Consider the following 24,976-nt stretch of genomic DNA (forward strand, 5'->3'; position numbering starts at 1 on the left):
CTCACGGATTTATTGTATATGATGACACTGTACCTGTGGATATGGTAAGATGAGAAACATTTTAAGTAATGCTTTGTAAAAATCCCATGGCGCTGTTCGAGTGCTGAAACGCTTCGCCTCCACACGTTTGTAAATTCTTTATCTTTTCTTTGTATTTTTAGAGTACAAACCTTTTCTTGCAGATTTGCAAATTGAAGAGTTTCGTTGCAAAACGAGATAACCACCGTTTTCTTAAAGCTCCACTGTGTAGGATCTACTCCCATCAAGCGGTGAAAGTCTATATGACAACCAACTGAATATTACTTTCTAGCCCCCCCCATTCGGAACGCGTTTTAACTCGTACGGTGGCCCGGCCGTGTCATGGCAAGGTTAACATGGCTTCCAGTAGCTACAAAGCAAAAGCAATGAAAAAAAATGAACAATTTGCAATGTCATTTGCGTGTGATCCATCAAAGCACACAGATTTATGTTTAACATGGAAAAAGTCTGATTGTCATGATATGTCCGCTTAAAATCACATACAAAAAGCAACCATAAACGTAGCTTAGACACTTCTTTTTTCATCGACGCGAGGAAATTATCACAGGGGCTGTTAAACTTGGTATTAAGATGTGTTTTCGTCGATCAGATCACAAGTGGACGAGAGAGACACATTACGTTTACATTTGCTGTTTAAATCCGTCTCTTTTTGTCCATTTTCGACCGCTTCTCTTCAGATTACTGAGGAGATGGTCTGTGGACGAGTCCCTCTGTCATTTACTCATGAGCTGGATTAATGAAGGGTTTAAATGGACGCAAACTAATATGTCAGAGTCCAATGCTTATGTTTAAGTAAACGTTACATGTCCGTGTATATGTAAGAGCTTTCTCTGATATTGGTGAAATAAGATTGCTCAACTTTCACACGCTTGTAAAATGAAACGAAAGACGCGCAGATCAGCGGCGTTTTATCAATGAAAGGCTAAAAATAGCGCTGTCACCGTGTGTTTGTGCTAGAGGTCAGAAAAGATGAAAAACATTTATCTCAGTACCTCAGATTACATAAATAGGCGGAGAGACGGCGTGTGGCTGGTCCAAGACATTAAACCACATGCATGTTTACACTAACAAGTGTTACGCATACCCATGCTATAGTTAGCCAAGGAACTATAAAACTTCAAGTTTACAACATAAACTGTATGGATGTAAACGAATATGCTGAATTACCTGTGGTGAAGATAGAAAGTAACTTAAGTTAGCAACTTCATTGTCCAATGAGGCTCATCTTGGAAAACTAACTCCAATATGACTTTGGTCTTGATGTTTTTCCTGTCGCGTTGTCGTTTAAAATCCCTGTTTCGCTTCCTTGGCGACTTGTTTTAATGTCCTCGAGAATATGTCTTCAACAGGCTTTCAAATCAAAGCATTAGATCGCAGGTTTATCACGGCGTGCAGCCGAAGGATTCAGTCTAACGCAGGTCGCATATCCGGGCTGCATACGTCATCAAGCCTGGTTTATTTAAATTAACTGAGCATTACATTCGCAAGTCATAAGCATATTACGTCAATTTACAATTAACTAGAATAATTGTCAGCTTTATAATTGTTAATATTTTGAAATAAGACTGTCTTGATGATGTATACCGCCTACACATGCAACCTTGGGAGGCTTCAGCTAGCAGCCAGCGTGAGTGTAGTCTGAAAGCGCGAAAGGCGAAGCTTGAATTTCAGGAATGTCCCTCGTCGGCGAATGTATTTCAAAGATGGAGGCACAACATGGATTCAGCCAGAGAGCGACTCGACCGTATGTATTTTAAATAGCAGATTCTACACTTACGAGAATACTTTGATTAGTGGGTGGAAGTAGTTACACATGAATGAGCACATACTTTTGGAAGAAAACATGAGTTTTTGCTAAGAATTAACTAAAAAAAGTACACACTGGAGCTTTAATTGTTCAGAAATCATCTCGTTTTTTGGTTGTGCATTCCAATTAATTTCAATGCAACAGCAGTTGGTTTGTTTTGATTTAAACCTTCATAACTTAAAAAATACAGACAAGTAGCACCATAAAACAAAATAATAACATGATAACATAATAATAAACATGTTTTGAAAAAATGTTAAAAAAATGGATTTATCTCGTTTTGCAACGAAACTCTTCAATTATTTTATGAGGTTACATTGATTATTTAGGATATCAATACATTTACAGCAATTAAATTAAAGCCTGCTATTTGTACTTCTATGACTGAAAGAAAACGTCTTTTAAAGGTTTTAATCCAAAAAATGTAAATTTCAATAAAAATAAAAACAACACAATTTTTTTAACATTATTCTTAAACTGGGGATCTTCTTCCTCCGCATAGTTTTTCATTTTACAAAGTCCGTCATCTAAATAGGGATTAGACATAGTGCCACCGCAACTGGCTTTTAAAGGGGATGAGAGATAAGACTCTCATTGGTTTATTGCACGTTACGCCCCAAAACACACCCATTACTCATTAGAAAAATATGAACCACCTTTTTCGACCATGCGCTCGGCGCACAAACCATTTTTCCCGTCGTTAAATTAGCAAAAGTGGCATCGGACATGCCCGTTTAGACAGTGCGCCATACGCTTTAGACAATGCGCTTAGATTGTTAAAATAGGGCCAGAGGTTTGTTTACACACACACAGAGCTACTGAAGGAGCTGCTCTGAGAAACAGCCAATCAAAGCAGAGCTGAATATTATTCATGATGACCCTTTCAAATAAGTTAGTAATAGACCATATCATTCTAAAGGCAAATCCTAAGGTTGCAAATGGACACGTGCAATTGTTTCTAGATAATTTTTGCACTTAATAAAGTCACATACCTTCTATGTAGATTTCAGATAACATATTTAACATTATGTGTTTTTTGGCACTTTTAACTTATTTGAACTTGAGCTGTTACTAAATGACTGTATGAATCAAATGGGTTTGTAGTCATTTTATGATGACAACCAGTCTTTATAAGAATGGGATTTTGTTTATGTCTTTTTAGATGCGGCAGCGCACCGTTGGATCATATCTCACTGAATCGCTTATCCAGTATGAGGAAAAGATACAGGTATGAATTTTTACTCATTTCTCAATATATTTGTGACTTTAAAGCACAAAACCATATTAAGTCGCACGGGTATATTTGTTGCAGTAGCCAACAATACATTGTATGGGTCAAAATGATAGATTTGTATGGATATTAAATAAAGATCATCTTCCATGAAGATATTTAGCAAATTTCCTACTGTAAATATATCAAAAATGTATTTATCATTAGTAAAAAGGACTATATTTGGACTTTTCTCAAGATTCCAGCTAGATTCCAGATTTTTAAAGTGTTGTATTTTGGCCAAATATTGTCCTATCCTAAAAAAAAACATACATCAAGCTTTAAAGGGATAGTTCGGCCAAAAACGATATTAAACCCATGATTTACTCACCCCCAAGCTGTCCGAGTTGCATATGTCCATCGTTTTTCAGACAAACACATTTTCGGATATTTTAGAAAATATTTTAGATCTTTCGTTTGATTAAATGTAATGTTACGGGGTCCAGCAATAGTCCACGACCTTCAAGTCCAAAAAAAGTGCGTCCATCCTTCACAAATTAAATCCAAACGGCTCCAGGATGATAAACAAAGGTCTTCTGAGGGTAATCCGTGCGGTGTTGTTGTAGAAATATCCATATTTAAAATGTTATTAACTTAATTAACTACCTTCCGGTAGGGCCGCCATCTTAGAGTGATGCGCATTCAGGATGAGAGCTTACGCAGCGTACAGAGTTTCTCTGCTGCTGCTCTGTCCCCCCGCCCTCCGAATTTGTCATACGTCACTAAGAAAAGTGCGTACACTACGCTAATACTCTCTCCTGAGTCTAAGATGGCGGCCCTACCGGAAGGTAGTTTATAACGTTAATAACATTTTAAATATGGATATTTCTACAACAACACCGCACGGATTACCCACAGAAGACCTTTGTTTATCATCCTGGAGCCGTTTGGATTTAATTTGTGAAGGATGGACGCACTTTTTTTGGACTTGAAGGTCGTTGACTATGGCTGGACCCCGTAACATTACATTTAATCAAACGAAAGATCTAAAATATTTTCTAAAATATCCGAAAATGTGTTTGTCTGAAAAACGATGGACATATGCAACTCGGACAGCTTGGGGGTGAGTAAATCATGGGTTTAATATCGTTTTTGGCCGAACTATCCCTTTAATATGGTATACATTTCCAAGAATTGACGCTTATGACTGGTTTTGTGCTCCAGGGTCAGATTTGATCATGGCAGAATTATACAGCATATTTTGTGTGAATAAATGATAGATTTTTGATATCGGGTTCATCGCATGACATTTACACATTGCTCACCGGTCACTCATCATTTCAACTAGTCTAAAATTCCTCATTCCAGAAGTAAATGCTAACTGGAGACTGTGATTGTGTGGAATGTTTGGATGTTTGATTTGAAGAAGAATGATGCGAGTTTAGCAGAACACAACGCCGCTGCGTTTATTATTTCCAGAAGGTCTGTTTCAAAGTGACTTGTTTGTGCATGTGCAAGTGGGTCAGCGGAAGGGAGAAACATATCAGATGTCCTCGAAGCTTTAGCAACCGTTTCAAATGTTAGCATTTTTTAACGTTAAACAAATCTTTTTATTTTACAAATACTGCAGTATTCAAGAAAAGCGTAAAGAAATTGTAAAGGAAAACAGACCTAAAATAAAATAAGCTATGCATTCCTCACGGTGTTATTTGAACATACTTGGTCATCAAATTGACCTTTATTGAAGCGTACTTTATTTAGTTAAGTGCAGAAAAAGTACAGTTTTGACACATTTTCAAGTTATTATTTTACATTCCGACTACGACACAACCGACTGTGTTTACATAAATACTAGCCAAGACAGGCGAATCGATTTGTTTTTTAAAATGTTCAGGTCCATGCCGAGTTATCGCAAGTACTTGTCAAAAAGCATGTGCACAAAAAATGCTTGTCAGTCCGAATGCGCACTAGCTCTCAATTGGTCACATTCACCAATAATTGTGTGTTTTTCGCATTTATATGCACATTTGAACTTCTCATTTCATTTCTCTATAATTTTCTCACGAAATACCTCCGCCCAAATTCACAACACTTGTGATTATTGTGTACGTGTGGTGTAAGTTCTTCTTGAATTTTCATCATGATTGATTTGTGAAAACATCTGTACGCACGTTTCACGCACAAATTTGTGCATGCTTGGTGAATGAGCCCCATTGTATATTTGTTCAGCCGAAAAGAAATTAGTGGAAAGAAATTGAGGATTTTTCTCCATATCGTGGATTTTACTGGACCTCAACAGTTTACAGCTTCAAAGGGCTCTAAACAATCCCAACTGAGGCATCTAGCAAAACGATCGTCATTTTCGATCGTCATTTTTTCACAAAATATGTACTTTTAAACCATTTCTTGTCTTGAACTAGCCGTGTGACCCGCTAGTAACTTTACATATTACGTTATCACGTCGAATGGTCACGCATTACGTGGGTGATTCTCACGAAAACTTGGTTTTAAAAATGTCAAGCATGAAAATGTAAAAATTGCTTAAATTTACTTTTTCCCCACCAGACATTGAAAAACAAAGTCTGGAGTAAATGGGAACATTAATTTAAAAACTTTTACTTATCATTTAACACTTTTTGTAACATAATTTAAAAAATTAGTCCTAAAAAATCTCATTACCGCAACAGTCAGAAAACATCAACACTGACATATTTTCAAAATGACATGACAAACCTGAAAGAACATAATTTGGAGATTCTGCACATGCATTTAAAATCAAAGTATTATGCTTCTATTAATTAAATTAACATTTAATAAGCATCTGTTGCGGTAATGATAATCAAAATGTCGTGTAAGCATTCTGACAAGACAATATTTCAAATTAACTGTAAAAAAATTATCTTACCTGGTAGCCATCTTGAAGTAACTGGTCCATGTGCTTGGTCACTCAAAATCAAACTTTATTAAAATTCTGTATGTGTGCTTAAACTGTTCTCAAAAAGTGTTGCGGAGGATGAAAACATCAGGCATGGACACATCATTTTCCTAATTTTTCTTCATTATTATTATACATGAATATTCAGTAAATTTTTTTTCTGTCTTCTAAAGTAGTCTATCAAAACATCCATTTATTTTTTTTCTTAATATTTTTGTGTTAATTTGATTAAATTACAACATAACGCATGTTCAAACACAGCCGGACACATTGCGGTAATGAGAATTTCAGCAGAAAATTAGATAAAATTTCCAATTATAAATTCTTATGTTGAAATCACACATTGTGCAAGGTAGAACACAGTATTGTGTTAATTCTGATGCTTTTTAATGTTACTATATTACCCATTTTAAAGCTAAAATCATTAGTGCCGTGGTGTTTCAATGGTTTTGTGAGAATCACCCACGTATGTGAAACTACCGCTCCAGTGTTTACAAGTGTGGAGAAAGAGTACCGTTCTCATGTTGTTCTATGTGAAATGATACTTATTAATGTCTTTGTGGCAGTTTATTGTTTAAAATGGTCCACAAGTGTGCGTTTCACATATGTAATGCGTTACCTTTTGACGTGATTGCGTAATACGTAAGGTCGCGCTGGCGCATCACGCAGCTAGTGCAAGATGAGATGTTGTGCGTTTTTTTTGCGGAAAAAATGATGATCGTTTCGCTAGATTAAGACCCTTATGTCTCGTTTGGGATCATTTACAGCATAGATATGTATAAAGGCTAGATGTCTCGCTCGTGCTGCTGGCTAATTGAGTGGAACGTCCGCATTTGGTGGCCATCTTACCACAGGGAGCTCGCTCACTCGTAGCATTGATGCATGTACTTTTAAATGACTATAACTTGCTTAATTTTCTACCGATTTTCAAATGGTTTGGTTTGTTATAAACGTCATAGATGTACCTATGACATTGCATACTTAAACTAAAAAAAAATTCATGAAACATGTTAAAGCATCCAGAACCAAACCGTTTGAAAATTGGTAGAAAATTTAGCAAGCTATGGTCATCGCCCTGTGGCAAGATGGCCGCCAACTGATGACGTTAGAGACTCCGCCGTAACACATCTGGCCTTTATACATGTCTATAGTTCACAGCCCTTTAAAAACTGTTGAGGTCCACTGGGGTCCGCTATGTGGAGAAGGATCCTAAATGTTTTTCTCAAAAAAAGTTATTTCTCATCGACTGTTAAAAAAAAGACGTAGGCTGTTTCTCAATTCGAAGTACGCAAAGAACGGACTTGCGTTCTCGTGGAGATCGGTCTTGCCAGGCGACCTTGGAAGAACGAACTTGGAAGGTCGCGAGAACACAGAACGCACTGGTGAGAATTGAGATATGTGCGATCTTCCTGTTGGTCACCTGACCTCCCCAGATTTCAGTGCGCAAGTCTGCACTCGATGCATCATCGATATCAAGAACACATCCGGGTATTTTCATGCGTACTCTGGTTTCTTGAGAATTGAAATTGAACTTCAACGGTTAATGATGACGTAAAGCGAGAACACAAGGATGCAAGATCACTGAAGAACGCATATTAAGAAACGGACATTAACATCTTGGGTGACATGGGGATAGGTACATTATTGGGATTTTTATAAAAGTGGAGTAATCCTTCAATCTATTTTTCTTTGTCATAAGCATCTTTCCCCACAATCCAAGCAACCACAAATATATCTACTTGAATACATACATATATATTTTTAGAATAATAGTAAACTCATCAAAGCTCATCAAATCCGGATATGTACTTCAATCACGTTGGCATGATGTCATCATTTTTTTGTATATGTGTGATTGCCGTGTGTGGTAATCATTACCCATATGTTATATAGGCTATATAAAATAACCATGTTCTGCTGGAAATGTCAGTTTGTAAATGGACAATCAAAACTTAATAACAGGAACAGCTGATAAGTACTTGCAAAAATAATAACATCAAAGTTAGAGGAAATGTCAGCTGGAGATGGTAAACAGACTCCACTTTAACAGTTTGGCTGATGTCTTGGTACGTATGGTACCTATTTAACACGGAAGTCAATCAAATATTATTTTTTATTTTATTTTGTGAAAGCGTATGGAATCAAATTCTTAAGAAGTTAACTATTCTATTGTTTTGCTCCCTAGAGCACACTAGAGCAAGAGCAAAAATCAAACGTCTTATTTTCCTAGAAATTCCTAGAAGGCTTTCTTAAGAATTTAACTGTGCAATGTTCTTGTTCAGTTCTCCTGTAATTTGCCCTCTGATCCCTCATGTTTAACCCCCTGCCCTCCTGCCAGGCATGTTTTTTGTGTAGAGCTGATGCGATGCGGGCCGTGACAGCTCTGGAATGCTGAAATTGCCTTTTTCTAGGAAATCTGTGAGGCAAATCTAATAGATGGATGACACATACGCGTCTGTTGTTCTTATGCAATAGAGCTTGTTTACCTCAGGTATTAAGATCTGTCACAGATGATGTGATCACAAGACAAGTCATCATTTACACATGACAGTTAAATGTCATCTTTTGACCTCATGTGCTGTGTACGAAATCATATAGTAGGCGGAAATCAGTGTGCAAGGTATGCCCGACTTCATAGTATTTGAAACAGATTAGATGAAAAGTACCAGGATGACCTACTACTTCAGGATATATTTTTAAATGTGCTTTTGATGGACACCTCACTGTCTGGAATTTTTTTTTACTATTCAATAAGTGAATATATCAAAATACCTGAAATCTATTAACCGGGCAGCTCTTTATCCCGTTAATTGGCGCTGTCCTGTGAGCGGGACACCTACATTTATTTCAATATTTTCTATGTAAATGTTTATCTATCACGACAAACTATATATTGTTGGAAAAGTCTAAGAATGTAGTTTTCATATTTCAAAACCTTTTAGCAGTAATAATAATGCAGTAACTGTAATTTATTCATTTGTGACACAAGTATGCAGCAAACCTCAAAGTAAACCAGCACAAACCTCAGTTTTTTGACAATTTTATGTTAAAAAATAATACTATATTGCATTTTTATTTATTACAAATAAATGTAAACTGCTTTAAAAAAAAATTATATTTTCACCTCCAGACACTTCCCTAAAAAACGTTGAAGTGTCTTCTTTAAAACAAAAAATTACCAAAATTAAAACCAAAATTAGGCTTCTAGACCAAAAAAAAGGCCAGAGTTATACTAATTTAAAGGTGTATATCACCTTTTCATCAACCCCCCACTCAAAAAGGGCTGCGCCAGTTAAAGGGTAAAGGTGCATTGTGATTTTTTTTAAAGGATCTCAGAAATTCAATATAATATACATAACTATATTATAACTATATATTATTAACTGCACTGGAAAAATCTCCGATTGCACATGATTGAATTGTGCAAAACAATTTTGACAATTTTGAATCTATGTAATTTAATTTTATACACCACTTCAACATGATTAAATCATGTTTTTTTTATGATTTTTCTTTAAAAAATTGAATCTACGTAATTTAATTTTATACACCAGTTCAACATGATTGAATCAAGTTTTCTTAAAACAAAATACATTGTAATTACTGTTAATAAAATTTTAAGAAACCTAATTTAATCATGTGCAACCGATGTCCTGAAGTTTTTTTAGTGTGTATTGGTTTTATTATCTTAGAATGAGCTGTTTTTAACTAAGAACACTGCGGGTCCCCCTACATGAAAGTCACCATTTTGCATTTTTGCTCAGACAATGACATGTTTGTCCTGTGGCGGCTACTGTAGCTTCTCTATGCGTTTCAAAAGGGAGGGGTCTTATGCTGCGTTCACACCAGCCACGGTAGAGGCGTCAAGCGCGAGTTATTTCAATGATAAGTCAATGTTAAGACGCGTTGACGCGCGTCTGGAGGTTTCGCGGCGCGACTGAAGCGTTAAGGGTGGCGCGGTAGATGCGATTCCATTCGAATTGTGCGAATGGCACGAATTGAACGTGTGAGTTGAAAAATTGGAACATTGGCGGAAAAATGCGATGTGTTAACCAATCAGGGGCTTGCTCTAGTAGTGACGTGATTACAGGAAGCGAGTCCCAGAAGCCCTTCCCATGACGCAAATTTCCACGTGAATGTCTAGATGACTAGAATTTCATGCGCGGCTTTTAACTCAAAATGTTCAAGCGGCAAACTACATGCGGTAGACGTGAACTTGACGCCTCAAACGCGGCTGGTGTAAACCCATGGTTACTGCTAGATGCCCCTAAAATTTTTTTACTTTTTAAGCAACGCATATGAAAATTAGGGGTGGTGGTTGTTCTGATTACATCATAGGTCAAAGGACATACGGGTCACATGACAATGAAAACATGGCAGTTGCAATATGTCCAAAATGTATTCATGTATTCGACCACTTGGTGATGTATCCTGTGACGCAGGTCACGCAACAAAAGTGATGGTTTATCTGCAAAATTTAGAATGTGTCAGATGTTGGACCCCCTCTGATCCCAAAGCAATTCCTTTGTCTTTTTTGATAGGGGTGGGATGTTTTCACAATAATACTGGCATGCAAAAAGACAGGGCATGATGTCCTTTGATAGTTAACATTATCTGAGTCAGTTTCCTCAAGTTGTTTTTCAAGATCAGATTTATTTTTTGTAAAAAAAAAAAATTCTGTGTTTTTCCCAAATGAATCCTTAACTAAAACGACTACATCTAAAACTTAAAATGAATTTAAAAAAAAAACGTAAAATTGAGTTTAGTAAAAAAAAGCTTGATGTGGATAGATGTAGTCGTGTTGTTGTTCTGCTGTGTTTGATGTGCGAACTCTAAAGGGAAAATTTTTGCCAGGCTGGGTTTCGAAATCAGATTGTGAAGTGCCAAACGCAAATACCAGACAGGTTTTGTTTGTTTCATTCTCTTTGTTTTCTCTCATTCGCCCCGCAGGAATGGACTCGGACCATCTAAGGAGGGGGAGGCGCAGTACTCAGTTGTGCACTGTACTGGCTACATCAAGGCCTGGCCACCAGCGGGTACTCACAACCGCTCACAGACACATTCAATAACCGCTGTCATCTTTTCAGTTCAAAGTCACCGAAAACTGCTGAAGCTGACATATACACAAAAGAAATAAAAAGCACACACAAAATAACAGTGAAGCGACAACTAACAAAAGGTTGCAGCTTTTTTGTAGACCATAAAAAGCAAAACTACTTACAAAATAATATTCTAGGCTGTCAACCCTAACCAAGGTTTTACTACAGTTAAAACCAAAAAAATGGTTACCAAAATTTTACACAAAAAACATGGGTAATTTCCGTAAAGGCAAGTTTCATGTGTAGCCATATGAACATAAATGCGATTAAAAAAATGTGGTATGTAACAGCGGTATATAAAATAAATGTACATGATTATATATGTGACCTGGGACCACAAATGTCTCACGGGTATATTTGTAGTAATAGATGAATATCAGCTGACGTCACTTACTTGTCTTCCACCATTTTGAGTACCTGAAGTGGTCGCAAAAGAACTAGAAACTATGCCTTCAATATGTTGTGAGCATCAAATCGTTATTTTTACACTAAGAAGGCTTGACACAACATGATACTTTGCTCGAAGTATCACCTGTGTCTCTACACGTGAACTCGAGCATTGACAACATTGTTTGTGTACTAAAAAGAAGGTTTTGAACAACTGACTTTGGCTGTTTTGGTGTCCACTCGCCGCCATCTTACCAGTCAAGATGTATCGATATCCGATTCCGAATGCGACGTAAGGAGGGAGGAGAGTAAAGATGGATAGCTCCTAAAGCATAGTTTCATATAAATGCACGGATAATTCGTTGTTTTGTCGCAACAATATTGACCTTCTAGTTGAAAAAAGGAGCGTCATATGAGATTCATTCATTCGCATTCGGAAATCGATTATTTACGTCTGGCAAAGATGACGAGCGGACACCATAACAGCCAAAGTCAGTTGTTCAAAACCTTTCTTTTTAGTAAACTCTGTGAACACAAACAACGTTCTCAATGCTTGCGTTCATGCGTAGAGATCCAGGTAATACTTCAAGCAAAGTTTGATGTTGTGTCGCGCCGCCTTAGTGTTGTAAAAATAGTGGTAGTTCGGTAGCAGCGGACAGTGGCTGGAAGAACGCATTAGGGATCGAGTAGGCATCACACCCTAACCAAGATATATATTTATATATATATATATATAAGTAGCGTTTCTTTTCATGACAGTCGAGGTGTGACATGTTGTCTTTCGTAGCCATTTACTGTATCCGTAAGAATCATAGACAGTAAAAGATAAAAAATCCGTAAATCGTAGCATGCTAGCCAATGCTTGTCAGTAGCCTAATGGTACTCGGTAGGTACTCAAGATGGCGGCATGACGTAAAGGGTCACATGACTGATTTTCATCTATATCCAACAATACGGAAATGTGCGCTTTGGCGGAAATGCATAGATGGACAAGGAACGAGGACGCTGAGGTAAAATAAAGGTACCTCATATCGATATTTTATGCGTGGCATTGATGCATCGATCCATATCAACGTATTGTTACATTCTTACCGCTTAACCGTGCCAGTGCCACGGCTTAAAAACTTCTGGCCGACATCAACTATTTTAAGCAATAAGGTAAGACAAACACATTCATTCACGTCTGCTTCCATGTGTTTGTGATGACAGTGCTTCACTGACTGAATTTAAATCTAAACAAAAATTCACATTTAGGAGAATCTAGTTTTACTGACACATGTTTGGTTAATATTCCTTTAGACAGATCCATCTTTTCTATTCATTTTTGCATTAAATGATGTGATCTGATGAGTTTAAAGCTTTGTTTTGTGTTGTTCTGTGAGCGCAGGTGTCGTGCAACTTACTCTTATGTCATAAAGTACACCCGATTTCTCACAACATACGCAGATGAACTTGCTGATTTGTCATGTGTTTATATGAAAATCTGATTTACTTGTGTTTTATCTGAGTATTATGACCCAAATGTGCCATTATTAATATTAATGTTATTTATTTGATGTTTATGTGAACAAAAGTGCAAGTAGAAATCTATTTTAAGTTTGGCTTGCATCAGTACTTTTTTTTTACATTTTTAGAAATTGTTCACAAAAACATGATAATATTGATAACCGTGGTGATTTTGGTCACTATAACGGTGATATAAAATGTTCATACCTTTTCATCTCCAGTCCAGGGTTAAGTATTGTATAGAAATTATTTTTAAACTATTTAAATTATAGTTTGTAGCTTGACAAGTAAGTGCAGTATCTAAAATGACATCAGACAGTAAAGTGGATGTACTCTGGTTTGGATATACCTCATAAAACACTTAAAACACGTTAAACTTGTGCCTTTGTGAACTCACTGAACTATTTGAACCCTGGAATTTGGTGTTAAAAAAAAGTACTCCAGTCTGTAGAGGTGTCTGAAGTTTTGGATGACTCCCATATGCACGCAAGATACCCCCAACCCCAGTCTGTAACTTTACTAATAATCCAAAACTTGAACTTTTTGCCTCGTGTCTGTGCTGGAACTCTTAAGGTTTCATGCAAGCAAATTCACCACATATTTGCTCCGTTTGTGCGTTTAAAAATGAATCCCACATGCTTGACATCCTGTGCGTTACGTAACGGTGCAAAATAAGGCTAAAAATAATGTAAAACCTTAATGATGTCATATTGGAATGCAGCGTTTCAAACGAAGACATCTCGTAGCGTTTTCATTGCATTAAATGCTAATCACTGCATTAATGGTAAGGAATCACGCTCTGCCTGCAGCAGATGGCTCTGCTATGCGTTGTTGATCAGTTTCATTGCGTTCAAAAACAAATATTACATAACTCCGGTTTAAGTGCTCTTCATTGCTTGGGTATGCTGACAAATGATTTCCTGTCTGCTTGTAAAATCTCTGTTTTGCAATTTAAAAGCAGTAGATTCGTTCAAAACAACAGTGCATCTGCGTCTGTAGCACAGACCATTTTTGCTGTAGCGTGTCACCTGGCTTTTATTTAAACAAAGCGAATAGCAGTCGACATGCCAGGTCGAGTTTATTTTTAGGACAAACTGATTAGCATTTACTGGATCTCCAGGACAACAGTAAAGGAACTTTTATTTCACCTGAGTTGGGACATTGCATAATACATTAAGTTGTGAACGGGAACCTGTAATTTTGTAATACCTATAAAACCAAAATGACCAGTGAAGTCCAATTCACAAATGAATAACTTACGTGAGCCAGTTCTTGTAAGACCCAGTTCTTCTAATGCCCCATAGATGTCCGGACACCACGTCACCCATTCTGTGTACACTACCATACTGGCAAGCAAAGACAGCCCGGAGCAAATATGAAATGAATAGCGCCAGCAGGAGTTTCAAGGCAAAATAGTTCAATGTACACGAGTATCATCCCAGTTATTTTCCACATTTTAAACTCTTTCATGCCATTTCAGGGTTACTATTAAACATAAAACCCTTTTAAGACGTGTTGAAACAGTGGTTTAAAAAAATATTGTTCAACCTCTATTAATACCAATGCTACAGCGCTTAAACGCTCTACGATTGCCTCCCAAAAGGGCAGAGCGTGACGTCTATTCAGACTAGCAACTACTGTAGCATGTATGTCCTCATTCATTTCAATGAAAGCTTGCTGACTTGAGCGTCATTGACATTTGCGACAGGAAGTGGGCGTGTCCAGCGACGCACAAAGTTGAGAATTTTTTTTATTTATGCAAATGTTGTGCGACTATTAGGGGCGACTACCAACGCAGATGCCGATAAAAATAATCCAAATATTGGCCGATATATTGGCCACTGCAATATACACTATATCGCCAAAAGTTTTGGGACACCCCTCAAATCATTGAATTTCGGCGTTCCAATCACTTCCATGGCCTCGTGTATAAAATCAATCACCTAAAGCCCAATTTATAGTCGTGCATAAGCTCTACGGCGTAAGTTTATTCGTAGCCTGTGTGTAGCTCTGTGTAGCTTGACGTGCACCTCGCAAAATTTTTAACAGCGCGTCAGTTCTACGCAGATCGCAAGCGCTGTGATTGGTTCACCAGAACCCCTCCCGTCAGGTAAAAAAACTGCGTCAAAGGTATTTCCGTTTGCGACTGTGAAAACAAAGATGGGCCAAGTTGAAGAGTGATTTAACTCAAACTGCAACAAAACTTGCTGTTTATTTACTTCCATCATTGCTGGTCTTCATCCAGAAATCAAAAACAACAAGTTGCTGTTTCTTCTTCGTTTGTGGGTTAACTTGCCAAGCTGCTTCTTCATTGGCGGTCGCACTGCTACTGTGGTTACACGCATGGATACTGCCTAACAGCGGTCTGGGCATGTGTTTGCACGTCGATGCGGACGATGATGCAAAAGCATAAATGAAAACCAACGCGGAACCTACGCCATCGCGGCTACGCCGTACGACCTACGCACAACTATAACGAACCCTTAAACATGCAGACAGCTTTTATAAAAAAATTTGTGAAAGAATGGGTAATTCTCAGTAGGTCAGTGAATTCAAGCGTGGTACAGTGATAGGTTGCCACCTGTGAAATTTAGTCCATTCGTGAAATTTCCTCACTACTGAATATTCTACGGTCGACTAAGTAATATTGTAACAAAATGGAAGCAATTGGGAACAACAGCAACTCAGCCACGAAGTGGTAGGCCACGTAAAATCACAGAGCGGGGTCAGCGCATGCTAAGGTGCACAGTGCGCAGAAGTTGGCAACTTTCTGCAGAGTCAATAACTACAGACCTCCAAACTTTGTGTGGCCTTCAGATTAGCTCAAGAACAGTGCGTAGAAAGCTTCATAGTATTGGTTTTCATGGCCAAGTAGCTGCATCCAGTCCTTACATCACCAAGGTCAATGCAAAGCGTTGGATGCAGTGGTGTAAAGCACGCCCCCACTGGACTCTAGAGCAGTGGAGATGTGTTCTCTGTAGCGACGAATCTTGCTTCTCTGTCTGGCAATCCAGTGGACGAGTCTGGGTTTGGCTGTTGCCCGGTACTTGCCTGACTGCATTGTGCCAAGTGTAAAGATGGGTGGAGGTGGGGATATGTTGTGGGTTGTTTTTCAAGGGTTGGGCTTGGCCCCTTAGTTCCAGTGAAATGGACTCTTAAAGGGATAGTTCGGCCAAAAACGATATTAAACCCATTATTTACTCACCCCCAAGCTGTCCAAGTTGCATATGTCCATCGTTTTTCAGACAAACACATTTTCGGATATTTTAGAAAATATTTTAGATCTTTCTGTTGATTAAATGTAATGTTACGGGGTCCAGCAATAGTCCACGACCTTCAAGTCCAAAAAAAGTGCGTCCATCCTTCACAAATTAAATCCAAACGGCTCCAGGATGATAAACAAAGGTCTTCTGAGGGTAATCCGTGCGGTGTTGTTGTAGAAATATCCATATTTAAAATGTTATTAACGTAATTAAATACCTTTTGGTAGCGCCGCCATCTTAGACTCAGGAGAGAGTATTAGCGTAGTGTACGCACTTTTCTTAGTGACGTATGACAAATTCGGAGGGCGGGGGACAGAGCAGCAGCAGAGAAACCGCTGTATGTGCGTAAGCGCTCATCCTGAATGCAGATTACTCTAAAATGGTGGCGCTACCGGAAGGTATTTAATTACGTTAATAACATTTTAAATATGGATATTTCTACAACAACACCGCACGGATTACCCTCAGAAGACCTTTGTTTATCATCCTGGAGCCGTTTGGATTTAATTTGTGAAGGATGGACGCACGTTTTTTGGACTTGAAGGTCGTGGACTATTGCTGGACCCCGTAACATTACATTTAATCAACAGAAAGATCTAAAATATTTTCTAAAATATCCGAAAATGTGTTTGTCTGAAAAACGATGGACATATGCAACTTGGACTGCTTGGGGGTGAGTAAATAATGGGTTTAATATCGTTTTTTGGCCGAACTATCCCTTTAATACTTCATCAAACCAAGACATTTTGGACAGTTTCATGATCTCAACTTTGTGGGAACAATTTGGGGATGGCCCAACATGACAGCAAGGTCCATAAAGACATAGATGAGCGAGTTTGGTGTGAAGGAACTTGACTGGCCGCACCGAGTCCTGACCTCAACCCAATAGAACATATTTGGGATGAATTAGAGCGGAGACTACGAACGAGGCCTTCCCATCCAACATCGGTGTCTGACCTTACAAATGTGCTTTTAAAAGAATGGTCAAAAATTCCCATAAACACACTCCTAAACCTTATATAAAGTCTTCCAAGATGAGTGCTGGTATAGCTGCAAAAGGGTGGGCCAACTCCATAATAAACCTATGGATTCAGAATGGAATGTCATTCAGGTTCATGTGCATATAAAGGCAGGTGTCACAAAACAGTTGGCAATATAGTGTCAAATCATTACTCAAAACCTTTTTAAAGATCTACAGCTGCAAAAAAGCACAATTTTCTTCATTTAGTCATCAAGTGGCCGGAAAAAAATGACACAATGATACCAGGAAAAGCTTTTCGCAAGCATTCAGCAAGGCACAATGAGGTCACTAGCAAAGAAAACAGTTTATCAATGAGAATGCGTTACCTTAATTAAAAAGAGATTTAACATTTTGTTTTTTTAAACAAACTGTGGCTCCTCCACCCTGGACTCCATCTGCCTGTTAATTTCCAGTATACACAACGCACAACGTCAAAGACCAGTAATCGATGTGCTACTGCTTTCAGACAAACAAAAGAATTAACTGGACACATTAACAAACTCCTGATGCATTTGGGAGATAGGATCAACAGATGCTACAAGACCGCTAAAAGTGAACACAATTGGTTGGAAGTTCCTAATGGAGCTCTGTGTCCAGTTGACATGAGTGTCTTATTACAAATAAACAGTTTAGTCAGCAGGGTTTTACTGGACCCATTGTACTGGTGACCACTTCGGATCACCAGATGTTGATTGTTTTTTTGCCAGTGACGTCTCTGTTTGTTCAGGCTGTCTGTAATGAGTGTTCTGTCTTGAATGTGTTTTTCAGGCATGACCATTCCTGATGAAGACACTGAAGCGGGTCAAACCAGCAAATACTGCCTGGTTGCGATTGGAAGACTGCAGGTATGCGCCAAAACACCATGTATTCAAAACAGAGTAGTACTAGAGTAGTAAATGATTTTGGGTTATAAATGACTTTCTGTAGGGGGCAATTACATGATATGAGATGAATGCCCTAGCAACCACATAACAGCAAGCTAAAAACGAACCTGATCACTTTAGCAACTGCACAAACCACTCACAATACCTTAGCAATCCCATAACAGCATCCTTCCAACCGCAATGCAATGCAATGCCCTAGCATCCACATAGCATTGTTCATTAAGGCTGTGTCCAAAATAGCCCCTTATACCCTTGTTCCGTGTTCCCTAGATTAGTTCGCTAATGTAGGGAACAGTAATTGGTAAATGAAAACGAGTGAGTAAATTCGGACACTAAGCGGCGGAAGTTCATTTGGCTCGCGCCTCACAGTGAAGGGACAGCGGCTAGCCGTTGAGTGTACATCGGTCGTAATATTGTGGTGCATTATGGTATTGAATAAGTGCACTTGATAATGCCCCTACAATTTTGCATACTATTTAAGGATTAAACCACTTTAATAAAAGAATCCTGATAATTTACTCAACCCATGTCATCCAAGATGTTTATGTCTTTTTTTTTGTTCAGTCGAGAAGAAATTAAGTTTTTTGAGGAAAACATTCCAGGATTTTTCTCAATATAGTGGACCTCAACAGTTTACAGATTCAGAGCAGCTTCAAAGGCTCCAAACGTCTTTTCTAGCGAAACAATAGTTTTAAAAAAAAATGTTTAAACCACAACTTCTCGTCTTGTACTAGCCGTGTGACACGCCAGTGTGACCTTACGTATTAAGTAATTACGCTGAAAAATCGCGTTACATGTGAAACGCACACTTATGGACCATTTTAAACAATAAATGTCGATTATTCGTCAATTAATTAGTATTATTCGTCAATTAATTAGTATTATTCATCGATTAATTAGTATCCGTTGATTAATTTGTATCATTCCACATAAAACAACGTCGGAACGGTACATTTTCTCCACACTTGTAAATATTGGAGCAGTAGTTTCGCATATGTAATTACGTAATATGTAAGGTCACGCTGGCGCCTCACACTGCTAGCGCATCACACGTTGCAGTTAAAAGTCTTTTCTTTCTTTTTTTTTTGGTGAAAATGACGACCGTTTTGCTAGATAAGATCCTTATGCCTCGGATATGATTGTTTAGAGCTCTTTGAAGCTGCGTTGAAATGTAAACTGTTGAGGTCAACTAAAGTCTACAACATGGAGAAGAATTCCTGGAATGTTTTCCGGGGAAAAAAATCATTTCTTGGACACAATTAATTTTGGACACAGCCTATATCTCTTAAAGCTGCCTAGCGACTGCATAGCAAGGCAGTTTATCATTTAAACAGTGGATTTAGCACAGGCGAACATCACTCACATTTTCTACAGAATTTGTCTATTCTTTATTTAAATCGTTTTCACATTCATATCATATCTCTGTGAGAGGAATCAATGAACTATGACGCATTTATCTTAAAAATATCACAGTTGCAAAGTGTGGAATTTGAAATTGTACACAAAACACTTCATCTTATTTGCTCGCCACATTAATTTTGAACTTTCGACAACGAACCTCTTCGGCTCTAAACTAATAAGAAATGTATGCACTGTCTCTGCAAAAAAATACTTGCTGTTGTCTTTAATAAGCATCAGTAAAACTTTTGTTGTGGAAGCAGCGCTTTATAATATGTTTCTGGTATATTATAGACTATAAACACACAATCATATCAGTATTCCCAGGGTATTTCACTAATATGTTTGCTTTTATAATATTATAATGCACTATAAGAACTTTCAACAGTCATGTAAAAAGTTTAAATGACAATTTTATATTAAGAATGTTTGTTTCAAACAATTTATCCTTTTAAATAACAAATTCATCCCTTTGTTTTATCCCTAAAGGTGACCAGTTCTCCCGTGTCAATGGATATGAACGGCCTTTCCGTGCCGACAGAATTCCTCTCCCGCCACAACTCAGATGGCATCATCACTTTTGTTGATCCTCGTTGCATCAATGTGATTGGCTACCAGCCTCAGGTTGGTCAATTTCCATTGGATGTTCAGTAACACTTTATTTTACGATGCCTTTTTTACATGTTACATGTAATCATTATAGTAATAACAATAAATGTTGAATAATCACACGTAACTAACCCTTAGTCAAACTCCAACCTTATAGTAAGTGCATGTTGTTAATTAAAGGTGCAGTGTGTAATTTTTAGAAGGATCTCTTGACAGAAATGCAAAATAATATACAAAACTATATTATCAGGGGTGTATAAAAACCTTTTTATAATGAACCGTTATGTTTTCATTACCTTAGAATGAGACGTTTTATCTACATACACAGAGGGCCCCCTCACGTGGAAGTCGCCATTTTGTGCCGCCATGTTTCTACAGAATCCCTTAATGGACAAACTTTTTTACTAAGTTGTCTCTGACGATGACATGTTTATCCGGTGGTGACTACCGTAGCTTCTCTATGCGTTTCAAAAGGAAGGGGTGAGCAGTGGACTGAGCCGTTGGTTGCAGTTCGCAACCTCACCACTAGATGCTGCTAAAATTTACACACTGCACCTTTAATATTTCTCAATATTTAAAGGTGCATTATGTTACTTTTTTATGAAGGATCAAATCTATAATATACATAACTGTATTGTCAGTGGTGTATAAAGATTTTGAAAATGAACTGTATTGTTTTTAATACCGTAGAATGAGCCGTTTTTATCTACATAAACTGCGGGTCCCCTTACATGGAAGTCGCCATTTTGCACCGCCATGTTTCTACAGCAGCCCTTAAAGGACAAACTGCTCTACAGAGTGCATTTCATCAATACGTTGATTCAGACGATGACATGTTTGTCCTGTGGCGGCTACCGTAGCTTCTCTATGCGTTTTGAGGGGGTGAGCTGTATACTGAGCCATTGGTTGAATTTCACAGTCTCACCCCTAGAGGCCACTAAAAATATACACAGTGGACCTTTATATGGTAAAATAAAGTTAAATAAAGTGTAACTGGATGTTCTTAGTTGGCTTAAAACAGATGCTACTGTATAGTTCATTGGTAGGGCATTGCATTAGCAGTGCATTATGTCATGGGTTCAAACCCAAGGAACACACATACATTGCATTACAAGGTATCAATTTATCAGTAACTCGCTTTGGATAAAAGCATCTGCCAAATGCATAAATGTAAAATATGATAATCAAATCATCTGTCATCACAAACCCGTATGCCGCCTTCCACACAACCTAAAAGAAATGGGTTATGAAATGTTGACTGCCAGAGAGTTTTTGACAATTTTCATATCCTGTTTGCTTTCACTGAGACGTGACCTTCACCATAGATTAATCGTGAAATCAGACAAGCACAAGGCATTTTACAGCCTTAAGTATTTTAAATCTCCCAATGACTTATCTTGGCCCCGAAGCCGCAGTTTGCTAATGCACAAAGTGTTTGACAAGTAATGAGAGCTTTACCACATCAAACATTAATATGGCTGTTCATTTTACTGTGTTTACACAGGATCTTCTTGGCAAAGATATTTTGGAGTTTTGTCATTCAGAGGACCAGAGCCACCTGCGAGAAAGCTTCCAACAGGTACATCAACCACTATTACTGCCTGAACAACCAAACCCAGTAGCCAGCTTTATATGGGAAGAAACTGTTTGATTGACATGTACCCCAATTTAATTTTTTTGGTGATTATTTGAAATATTGGACACTCCACAATAATATACACCATTTTATAAAATTTAATTTAAATAACTGCATGGCAGTGTCTGTCTGCGAGAAAATATGCAGAATAGTTTGTAGTTAAATAGGTCAAATAGAGACTCCTGATATCAGATTTTGCCCCCATGTATTATTACATGTCTCTTATAGACGGTTTCATCGGACGCACATGCGCTGACGCGATACAGGTCTGGATCCGAACTTTACTTCCGTTTTCGTTTTTTTTAATGGTCTGACAAGTTGCTAAACTAATCTCTTGAACAAATGCAGAGAATAACAAATGTTTTGGTTTCCTAGGTAATCTATGTGTTGTTTTTTGCTTGTTATATAAATAAACTATGTTTAAAGAACTTTGTTGTTATTTATTCTTAACGGAGTTTACCGGAAGTTACGTGCGGACCACGACAGCCGCTTGTTTATGTTGTTACTGCTGAAACCGTCTATAGGTTAGGGACACACTAAAGGGCGATTTATAGTCGTGCGTAGGTTCTACGCCGTAGCTACGGCGTAGGCTATCCGTAGCCTGTGCGTAGCTCTGCGTAGCTTGACGCGCACCTCACAAAAAATTTAACAGCGCGTCAGATCTACACGGACCGCAAGCGCTTTGATTGGTTCACCAGAACCCCTCCCGTCAGGTAAAAAAACTGCGTCATAGGTATTTCCGTTTGTGACGGTGAAAACAAAGATGAGCCAAGTTGAGGAGTGATTTAACTCAAACTGCATCAAAAGTTGTTGTTTATTTACTTCCATCACTGTTGATCTTCTCAAAATATACACAACAAGTTGCTGTTTCATCTTCGTTTGTGGGTTAACTTGCTAAGCTTCTTCTTCTTCTTTCACGTTTGTGCTGCTACTGTGGTTACACGCGTGGATACTGCCTACCAGCGGTCGCGCGTGTGTTTGCACGTCGACGCGGACGACGACGCAAAAGTATAAATGAAAACCGACGCGGAACCTACGCCGTCGCTGCTACGCCGTAGGACCTACGCACGACTATAACGAGCCCTTAAACTGTAGAGCAGACTGTGAAATGTGATAGCTTTCTGTACCAGCAGGTGGCAGTAGTCAGGGCAGTGTTCATTACTTAAAACGGAAAACCAGAAGAAAGTGTGACTGCTGGGATGCAAAACAAACAAAGCAATGCTCGCTTACTAGTTTTGCACGCATCCAGCTCACCACAGGCAAATTCGAGATATATCCTTAATGTCTTTTGAGCCATATCTTTTTTAAATATTTATGTATTTGAAAAAGTGCTCTATGCGTTCCCTCTTGACTTTGTTGTTTGCTTGCATCTCCACTTTCATTTTTTTTTGTGCACGGCCAATCAGAATGATCAGATTCCCAGACGAGCGCCACCATCAATTTGACAAACAAAAAGCAAAAACTTTTAGTAGTTTGGTTGCTGGGTCTCAATCACCCCAATTATATGCACATTTTGAAGTAGCGCATAAGAAACGAGTGATGGAAACGCTAAATTAATATTAAAATATCTTAATTCGCAAAAAAGGTTTTTACGCTAGCATGAGGTGGATTGACTTATGCGAAAAAGAGTGAATGCGAATAATGGGTGATGGAAACGCACTTGTCGATAAAATTATGACGTAGCAAGCATTAAACTCACGTGACTGACCTTCTAGCTTTATCAGCTAACGTTGTTTTTTTCCATATATGGGGCTCGACGTCATCACAATGCCCTTGCTGCTAGTGGTCGCATCAAAATTCTGCATTCCTTCTTTTGTGCACAGCATTCCGTTTGGCAATTACAAGCTGCACTGCTAGTAAATTTATTACCAATCGTAACTTAATGCAGTCCTATCTCCATTTTCTAAGCGTGCCTTGTTTTATTTACTGTCGGTTACTAGATTTTCGATCTCACTGCCATTCACTCGGAACAGCTTAATGATAATGCACCTAATTCGCATTTCTTTGTTTTTCTTTTTTCGTGAATTTAGTCAGACGACCTAAAAAACCTGCCCGAATGTCAATCTTTGGCTTGGTGTGTACCTAGCTATAGTTTAATGCGTGACGTTCAAAACATGCCAAAGTCTGCAAGTAAAACTCAGCGGTCTCTGTGTGAACTGAAATTCATTTTAAACACATTTTGCATTTCATGCACTTAATTAAGGGGGGGGGGGGGTTAATGCATTCTGACTTATTAACACAGTTTAAAAGTTGTAATCCTCATGCTAAACATAGGATAAAGTGTCAAAAAAGCAGTTGAGAGTGTGACAGGGTTTTTTATGGGCTGAACTCACTCCTCCTCTTTCCTACAAGTTTCAGAAAGATTTTATTGAACATAGTTAACTGTAACGTATCATTGACCCCTTATTGCTTTTATGGGCACTAGGGTTGTGCCGATAGAAGATAGTATTGTGTGTCGACAATCGTCAGACATATCGCCAATAGCGGGCTTTTATGACGATAGTTGGCAATGGATATTAATTACTATTACTTCATAGTTTCACATTAACATGCGCATTGCATGTTTGTACTCGCATTAGAGGGTTTGTGGGCTTCACTTTACGTGAGAGAGCTTGTAACGCGCACGGATTCCTTCTTGCACGATCAAAATCTAATCTCAAGTGTTTTGTTTGCAATTGGCGCATAAGTGCATATAATGTAAAAAACAGGAATATATAGTGCTGTACTCGTTACTATTTAAGAGTTCAGCTTTTTCAGAAAAAACGGAAAGGCTGTTTTGTCTTTTATAAGTCTGACAACGTGAAAAACTCTTTGAACATATGAAGGATGGAATACTAGTGTTGTAGTTCTTGGTCTCGTCTTGGAATCGACAGCATTTTTACTCTGTCTCGTCTCGGTCTCAGACAAAGAGGACTCGGAATTTTATTTCAAGACCGGTCAAGACCACAACTGATGGCACACTGCAAAAAATGATTTTCAAGAAAAACAATTCTTAGTATTTTTGTCTTGTTTTCAGTAAAAAATATCTAAAAATTCTTAAATTAAGATGCTTTTTCTTGATGAACTAAACGACCCAAGAAAATAAGTCTAGTTTTTAGAGCAAAAATATCAAATTGTGCATAAAACAAGCAAAAAAATCTGCCAATGGGGTAAGCACATTTTTCTTGAATTTAGTGTTAAAG

General features: G+C 38.1%; 1 protein-coding gene across 5 annotated transcripts in view; it reads left to right on the top strand.

Annotated features, from left to right (window-relative positions):
- arnt2 (aryl-hydrocarbon receptor nuclear translocator 2) overlaps positions 1–24,976 on the top strand; it is a 144,342-nt gene that overhangs the window by 56,545 nt on the left and 62,821 nt on the right. For all 5 annotated transcript variants that reach the window (XM_073859869.1, XM_073859872.1, XM_073859868.1 and 2 more), the window contains 5 exons: positions 3,009–3,074; positions 10,942–11,027; positions 18,036–18,112; positions 20,039–20,173; positions 21,663–21,737. In XM_073859869.1, coding sequence (XP_073715970.1) covers positions 3,009–3,074; positions 10,942–11,027; positions 18,036–18,112; positions 20,039–20,173; positions 21,663–21,737 — 439 coding nt within the window. The remainder of the gene's footprint in view (positions 1–3,008; positions 3,075–10,941; positions 11,028–18,035; positions 18,113–20,038; positions 20,174–21,662; positions 21,738–24,976) is intronic.

Source organism: Misgurnus anguillicaudatus, chromosome 21, assembly GCF_027580225.2.
Source record: "Misgurnus anguillicaudatus chromosome 21, ASM2758022v2, whole genome shotgun sequence".
NCBI classification, from domain to species: Eukaryota; Metazoa; Chordata; class Actinopteri; order Cypriniformes; family Cobitidae; genus Misgurnus; species Misgurnus anguillicaudatus.